Source organism: Poecilia reticulata, linkage group LG20, assembly GCF_000633615.1.
Source record: "Poecilia reticulata strain Guanapo linkage group LG20, Guppy_female_1.0+MT, whole genome shotgun sequence".
In the NCBI taxonomy this organism is placed as follows: Eukaryota; Metazoa; Chordata; class Actinopteri; order Cyprinodontiformes; family Poeciliidae; genus Poecilia; species Poecilia reticulata.
Genome location: NC_024350.1, coordinates 26,357,243 through 26,365,730, shown reverse-complemented (window position 1 = coordinate 26,365,730; position 8,488 = coordinate 26,357,243). Strand labels below are relative to the sequence as shown.

The following is an 8,488-nucleotide window of genomic DNA, read 5'->3' as shown; positions in this document are numbered from 1 at the left end:
TATCATACAACACTTACACTGGAAATCTAACACTTTTGAATTTGCTGTGCATCTGAACTAAGGTTTGTTTTCAAAGTAACTCTCTTGGCAGTGCAGCTACTTTCCTCTTTTTAATAATTGTTGATCTGAAATCAACCTTCAATAAGCTCAAGTATTAAAATGAAAGTTTGAGACTGTCTCCACTCAGCTCTTCATGGGTGTGCCCAAAGCTTTTATTTTCAATTACGTGACAAACTTGTTTCCAGAAATGAGGCGGGGCTATTAGGAAGTTTAATTACACTGTGAGGAACAAACAAATTCTCTTCTGGTTGCCTGCACAGGAATATGAGCACGATAAAGACCAAGTGCTTCATATTCCTGGCTGTCCTGAGTCTCACCTGGACTCTGTCAGAAGGAGGTGAGTAAAAAAAATACTGAACCTTCATTTGATGTATTCTAATATCAGCATCAATATGTTACATTTTACTTTATGGCACTTTTGAATCCACAAAACATAACCATACAGTAACCCAGTGGTTTCCAAACATTTTCTGGACACCCCCTGTCCCTGCCCCCAGGGGGCTGGGGGCGGGGAGATCGACTTTTTGGGGGGCAAAATGAATGTATGTAGCTGAACATAGACAACAACATCAGTAGCCTACAGGCTACTTGTTAAGTTTAAGGTGATGTATTGATATTAGCTAGTCATCTTTTAGCTAACTTTACCTGCATCCAGCAACTTTACTCAACTCAGTCGGTTAGTTTGGGGGAAAAACTGTGGAAAGTTCTTTGCGTTTTGCTGGTTTGCTGCCATGATCCTAACACACCTGTGTAGCTCTGCACAGCAGCAGCAGGTCCCCTTCACTGCCCCACAGGTGTGAACCCAGCTCGAGCGTCGTAGCATTTAAAGGCGGCTTGGAAAAACAAGTTAAGGCATGTTAACAACGGATTAAACAGTTTTAACTGCTGATAAAAGTGACAGAAGAATAACAGAGAGTTGGTCATTCTAAGGTAAAAACCGAGCGCATACAGCGTTCATGTTTTTTTTCTTCATCCAGACGGCTTCCCGCGCCCTGTCCCCCCAGGGGGCACGCCCCACAGTTTGGGAACCTCTGCAGTAACCTATAAAAACATCTCAAGAGACACAATTGTTTTTAAAATTACGCCTTTAACATTTTTTGTTGTTCTCAGTTATTTAAAGTGAAACTAGAAATAATTACTTTGTAATATTATGAAAAGGTATTTTAAGAATAAATTAAACCATTTTAAACAGGACAAAACAAACAGAGGGCTTTTAACAAGCAGAGGCAGGCAAAGAGAAACTAAAACTTAAGAAAATTAAAAACAAAGCATTAAACTAACCGAATGACATCAGAAAAATGGAAAACAGGAAGAACCAGTACAACAGGAACAATAACAAGGAAACCTTTGTTTTAAAGCCAGTAGGAGCAGGACTCACTGTAAATGACTTACAGACACTGAGGACATCTGGAGGCAGAAAATGTAGAAACAACAACATTATGGTATTGTTTTATTATGTAAAGCACTTAGAACTGCCTTGCTGCTGAAATGTTCTATACTAACTTGACAATAAAATAACAGCCAGTCATGACATTTATATCAAAATCTTTTTCTCTTTCTGTTGATTCAATGTCACATGCTGTTTTTATTTTTTCTTTAATTATGTAAAGCACCTTGAAATGCCTTGCTGCTGAATTGTGCTGAAAAAAATTGATTGATTGATTGATACTTGATGGGTATTTTTCTCGAACCTTCATTAAAAGAACCACAGACAACGTATATGAATTTTATGACCAAGCTTTTGCAAAAGGAGAAAACTCAGCAAGCTGCTCCTCCAAGCCGTTCACTGAGCATCTGAAGACCTTTGGTTTCAGCTTGTCTTTTATTATCAAGCAGAAACAGGGAGGATAGCTAAAGAAGACAGCAGAGATAAATTATTACTGCACACAGGCAGTTTCTAAAATAGGGAGTATTCCGGTTGATAAGGAGGCACCTGTGGAAACGTAATTTAAGGTCTGGGAAACACACAGTTAACTGTTTCACATGAAGACAAACAGGCAGATGGGGCCTCCAGGTCAGTTTATACACACAGAGGAAGAGAACGCTTTAACTGAACATTAGACTGAATATGAACTAAAGTAATAAAATGATAATACCAAAATATCTCTAACAATACTGGGTCATATAGAGATTTTATTTTCTAAATAAATAAATTTTTCATGTGTTTAATGTTTATTTGTTTCACATTGCAGGTGCTGTGGTGAGCTGTGTCTTAAATGAGAGCTGCATTTTACCATGTGAGATCCAGGCTGGCTCAGATCCTCTCATCCACTGGATTCATGTGTCAACCAGGGAAACTTTTGTCCATTCCTTCTACAACAATCAAACCCAGTTGAAACACCAGTTCCATTGGTTCAGAGGCAGAACGTCTCTGTTCACAGATCAGATCCCCAGAAGAAACGCCTCCCTGCTGCTCACAGCGGTGAAGATTCAAGATGAAGGACGATACATGTGCCGCACCAGTACCTCTGAAGGCAACAAAAAAGCATTTGTTGACCTAAAAATAGAAGGTAAATTAGTGTTTTATGCTGCACGGGGGAACAGTTGTCAGTACTGTTGACTCCTGGGTTCAAATCCCAGTGGAGCCTTTCAGTGTGGAGTTTCTCCCCGTGCATGTATGAGTTTGTACTGGTTAAACCCACGAGTCCAGGCATGCATGTTAGGTTAACTGGTGACTCTAAATTACCCGGAATGTGTGTATGATGATTCTTCTATGACGTCCTGTGTGGACCAGGAAGCAGTACAGGGAGAACGCTGCTTCTCAGCGGTTAACCACTGGACGAAGACACCAGGCCTCCCCTTGAACAGGAGTATAAATAAAACAGGATGGCATTTTTTTCTCGCAGAACTGTTTTTGTTCTTAAATATGACATATATTTTGTTATTAATTTCTTCCATGTTTTTCTGTTTTCAGCTCCAGTTTCTGACATCAGGATCCATCAGGATGGAAACAGGATCACCTGCAGCTCAGAGGGGATCTACCCTCAACCTGAACTCACCTGGTCCACTGAGCCTCCATCCAACACGGCTCTGCAGAACAGAACCACAGTCCATCAGACTGAGGAGAAGCTTTACAACATCACCAGCTGTCTGATGGACCATGACCCTAACTTGACCTACTACTGCACTGTCAAAACTCAGACGAACCAAAAGACAGGTTTGGTTAAACCTGGTAAGAACAAGTTAAATAAAAAAGAAATAGATTTTTCTCCATTTCAAGGCTGGATTCACTTTTCATGATGCATCAGCTGCTGAGTCTCCACATGCTCCATTGTGAAAAGCTTTTGGACAGTATTTTCCTTTAGAAAACAAGGGATTTTGTTGATGGAAATTGTGATGAATGTTGGGAAATTGTGTGCAGTTTTTTTTTTAAAAAGTGTGTTTTAGAAGTGCAATTTGAGTGTAAAGCAGAAAATGTGCCTGTAGTTCATCAGAAGTGGTTCAGGGTTAAGTTGTACTGTGTAGGACAGAGACAGGAAATCATTAGACCTGTTATAGTCTACCTGCTCAGTCTTTAACAAATGGAGTGAAAATGTATATTTTAATATAAAATATGTACATTTCTCAGAGACAATGCTAAACCTGATTTATCTTGTTTGGACTTATGCTTAGTAAAAGTGCTAACGTTAAATCTTTGCCTGTAATTCTTGAATACATGACAAATACTAAAATGCTTCCTTCCCTTATCTGCCATCATCCAGATACATCTAATGACGACCGCTTCTTCTTGCTTCACAGAAATGTCAAATAATGTTCAGAAGTTCTTTAGAAAGGGGATTGGGTTTCCACTTGCAGCAGTAATCCTGGTGGTTGTGACAATCGCTATAATTTTAACGATAAAAGGTAAATTACTTTTCATTTTCTTTCTTGTCGATTTCTTGATTTTGTTCTTTTTTATTAATGTTTTCTGAACTCAAACTTTTCCCAGGCTGCACAGCAAACAACACAGAGACACCAAACAATCCTGAAAATCATGAGTAAGTCCAGAACTAAATATATTTACATAGTTTCTGCACTCTAGTATAAAACCAACTAAAAAATGGTTACATCATTTCCAGTTTAAGTTTGATATTTTCTTCAAGACAAAATAATTCTAACTTCTAATTTGAAATTATTTTGATTTCTGTTGCAGGAACTCAGTGAAAACTGTGGACTGCCTGGATGAATTAGACTCTGCTGTTATTGAAGAAATTAATCAAGATACTGTGAACTCCACTGCTGGTCTTTTAGCCGCTGGTCTCTCCTAAAGTCCTACAAACCAGACAAAGTTTCCACGACCACAACAACAATGTCCTCAAGGCAGTTACTATCTTAAGGTTTTAAGATGTTAAAATACTTTCCATTAAATTGATAATAATTATATTGAAATATCCTAAAAGATATAGAACATTTACACATCAGTTGTAATGAATTTTGAAAGTGTCATAGTAGCAGAAATGACTGTACACACGTATTTTTCAGAGTTTTTTTTTTATTTTAAGGAAATAAAATGAACAGACTGGGGAGAGTCTCTGTTCACATACTTAAAAAATTTAAATAGCACAGATTGGCCAATTTTTATTTCTATAGCATGTAGTATCATGGCCCCCCAGTGGGGTTTGATCTGCTGTCCAATCAACCCCCCACATTAAACCCCCACTCTTAATTTGGCCCCTGCATTCTGAGCAGGTCTGGGCCCCACTTAATGTGGAAGATCTCCGTTTTATTTAGAAAAGTGATCAGTGCAGCTAGCCTTCCTAGTTGGTTAAATCATAACTGATGAATGCAATATCATCAATTATGTAATGCAGAGGTGCCCAAACTGTGGGGCTGGCTGTGCCATTGCAGGGGGCCGTCTGAATGAAAAAAAAACAAAAAAACATGAACGCTGTATACGCTGGGTTTTTACATTAGAATGACCAACTCTCTGTTATTCCTCTGTCAGCTTGATACAGTCGGGGCTACATATCCCATATTTGTGTCCTCTGTCACTTTTATCAGTAGTTTAAAACGGTTTAATCCGTTGTTAACATGTGGTAATCTGTTTTTCCGAGCCGCCTTTAAACGCAACATGAGCGCTACGACGCTCGCGCTGGGTTTACACCTGTGTGGCAGTGAAGGAGACCTGCTGCTGCTGTGCGGAGAACCACTGATATAGTGCAATACCAGAATGAAAAATTGTATATATTTATAAATCACAAACCAGAGACTGTGGACTTCAGAGCAATTCCATAGCATATGGAACAAATAATGTAGATTTTAATAATAAATAATTGGTCTATTATATAATAAATGTGTATGCCTCATTTAGAATATAATTTATTGATCCCCAAAGGGAAATGATCTATAAATGAGTGCAGAGAAACTCAGATTTAAGTTACTCAGGCATTGTAGATCCTAATGGCTACAGACAGAAATGATGTTGTTTTGATTGATCTGTGGAGCAAATAAAATGTATTGTTTTATTGATTAATTGATTGATTTTCTGTGCTGCTCTGTGGTGCAATTTGGCCAAATGAGTCTCTGGCTGAAGATGCTCCTGAATCTCATAAAGTGGATATTCGTTGTCGTCCTTTAGGTGACTGTCTGAGACGTCCTCTGTGTGACCTATGACCTAAGATACACCTCATTCAAAGCCTCAATCTTTATGAATTGACTTCATAGAAGAAGCTCTGAAATATTTTCACCTTAAACATCTTAAAGCAAATTTTTATGAAATAAAAAAGTGGTTTAATTAGTGCTGCTGCTGGGGGCCAAGTGCAAACAATGTCATAAAAAATCAATTATTACATATAAAAACAAATGAATGTTGTGTGATTTAACTTGACAAATTATTTAGTTTACTTCAAATAAAGAAGTAAACCAATAAAGCATATTTCTTTTGAAATGACAGCAGCCTGTATTTAGACAGGAAAGTGGCTCATGACAGAGGGAAGACATGCATCAGAGGTCATGAAGCCAGAATCTCTTCTACAGGGTTTGACCAGAAACCAAAGAAAAAGTCTCCAACCTGCTTTCACTGATGTTCTGGGTCCAAACCGTTAAACACAGACAAACTTAAATTACAGACTTTCATTTCAGGGGAAACTTACTATTAGGATCAAAACTCTGATTCCAGCATTTTTAACTTTTTATTTTAAATGTTTGTTTGCAGTTCAACAGGAAATGTGACTCCACCACATTCACATGGAAACGACTAAACTAAGTTTAATTCATTGAATTATTGTTAATCATTGTAAATATATTGATCAATTATTCCAAATAACACAAAGAGTTTAGATTATTTTAAGTTACAATACGGATGTTTTTCTGTGTCTTTACTCTCCATCCATATCTGACTGTTCCTCACCTTTTATCCACATCAGCAGATTATCACAAACTCTCAAGTCTTCCTTCTCCACCCTCGTTAACAATCAGGCTTTTTCATTTTGAACAGAATAAGGAGAAGTTTCTCTGCCTTTACTGTTGACCTGCACCAAACAGAAATGTTTTCACTTTTGATTTAAAGAAAAATTTCTGCTCTGACTGGATTTTGTGCAAACTTTCTTTTCACCATGAATCTCCTCCTGTCTCATGTTTCTGCTGCACCTTTGGCAAACAGCAACTTTTAAAAAAAACTATTAACCGGAGCAATCATGTAGAAAACAAGACATGAGGATCCGACATTTTCTCCGTCTTGCAGATATGGCTGCCAGAGAAAAACTAAAAACAAAGAAAAAGATTCACACAAACAAAAACGGATCTTTTCCCCAGAGATTCCAGATAATTGAAATGTTTTAGTTTTTAGCTGAAAATGTATCTCAACAAATAATTTCATATTTGCTGAAGTTTATCTTGAGTCGTTGCTGCAGGTTGGGTTCTTCATGTTGTCCCTGGTTGTATTCTTGATCTTGGACCAGATTTTGCCAAACAGAGCACTGGGCAGAAATCACATCGCGTCATCACCCAGCGCAGGCCGTCGCGATGCTTTGTTTTAATTAAACAGTCGGATTCCCCTGGTCCGCACCAGTTCTAAGTCAGCTGCTAGGCGCCAKCCGAGGACACCCGGCTGGGTGTCGTTAATATATAACTGTTATATATTACTGTTATATATTACTAACAGTAATATATTACTGTTAGTAATATATTACTAAAAGTCTATATTAGTAATATAGACTGTTACTAATGAAGGAAAAGTTTGTTTTTTTGCTTTATAAAACATTTGGTCTTGTATAATTTAGTAAAATAAATGAGATTTAAAATTTAAAAAGACTTTAAAACAACATTTCTTGAGGATTTTCTTACTGTTGGTTTGCAGCTCTGTTTGACCTGAGAAAAATAAAAATAAATGTAAAACATGTGACAAAATGTTTTACATTAAGCTATTTTTCATGCATTTCCTTTACTTCCAAGATAAATATTAACTACATGTTGTTTTTTAGTCACTTACTGTTGATGCGTCGCTGTTTTGGACATGGCTATGAATCGTGAACAACAAAAACCTGAAAAATAGTTTGAATCAGATGACGAAAATAATAAAAAATGTTGATTAAATTACTTAAAAACCAACGTTGGGATCTTATCTTACCTAAAATAATTACAAATATCAGTACCCACAGACCGAATCCTCCAATTATTATTGGAATTACTTTACTCGCCTCCATAACTTTCTCTGGGAAGAAAAAAGTCAGATGTAAACTCCTGTGACTGTAGAGGATCTAGTTTTATACACCCTGAGCAGTGGTGTTAATCTGCCTGTTACTGAAAAATAATGCAGTAATAAAAATATCATCTGTGAACCAAATCAAAGCAAAATCATGTGATGCTGCATTACGTCCTTTGATTCACACCAGATGTTGCCTAAAAAGAAAGATGCAGCTGAATGAAGCTAATATTTAGAAAATGTTAAAAATGAAGTTACTAACTTTTACAGAAAGAGGCTCTCTTCCTGTTTCTGCTGCTGCTGACGGTGCAGCTGTATATCTGGTCTTTGAGACTGTCTGAGACCAGCAGAGAGCTGCTGATGCTGTAAAGCTGCTCTGCAGTCTGATGGACCATCGTTGGGCTGTGGAGATCCAGTTCAGACGGAGGATCAGTGGACCAGCTGAGTTCAGGTTTAGGGTAGATCCCCTCTGAGCTGCAGATGAGCCTGTTCTCTACCAGCTTTATACTGACTTTTATTAAAACTGCAAACCAAGAAAATAAATACATCAAGAATAGAGAAGATAAATCTCACTAACTAAAATCTACCACAGTGTTAGGTATTTTCTGAAACCTACATGGAAAAAGAGAACCACAGACAACGTATATGAGTTTTTAACCAAACTTCTGCAGAAGGAGAAGGCACAGTGAACTGCTCCTCCAAGCCGCTCACCATGTGTTCTCAAAATCTTTGGGTAGAGCTTGTCTTTTATTATCAAACTTCAAAGAGGGAGGATAGGCAAGATAGACAGCAGAGGAAAAACAGCAG

The 8,488-nt window shown here is 37.6% G+C and overlaps 1 protein-coding gene across 1 annotated transcript; it reads left to right on the top strand.

The window, feature by feature from the left end:
* Window positions 1–318: 318 nt before the first annotated feature.
* Window positions 319–4,562, top strand: LOC103457019 (V-set domain-containing T-cell activation inhibitor 1-like). Its single transcript, XM_008396924.1, has 6 exons — window positions 319–397; window positions 2,253–2,570; window positions 2,975–3,232; window positions 3,799–3,903; window positions 3,989–4,037; window positions 4,193–4,562. The coding sequence occupies exons 1-6, from the start codon at window positions 325–327 to the stop codon at window positions 4,305–4,307; spliced, it is 918 nt and encodes a 305-aa protein (XP_008395146.1). The 5' UTR covers window positions 319–324; the 3' UTR covers window positions 4,308–4,562.
* Window positions 4,563–8,488: the final 3,926 nt, after the last annotated feature.

Bases quoted from the DNA above. Each gene is read 5' to 3' on its own strand.
- LOC103457019 (XM_008396924.1), top strand. From the start codon at position 325: ATGAGCACGATAAAGACCAAGTGCTTCATATTCCTGGCTGTCCTGAGT. The intron at 3,904-3,988 runs GTAAATTACTTT...AACTTTTCCCAG, and splicing joins TATAATTTTAACGATAAAAG to GCTGCACAGCAAACAACACA. The intron at 4,038-4,192 runs GTAAGTCCAGAA...TTTCTGTTGCAG, and splicing joins AACAATCCTGAAAATCATGA to GAACTCAGTGAAAACTGTGG.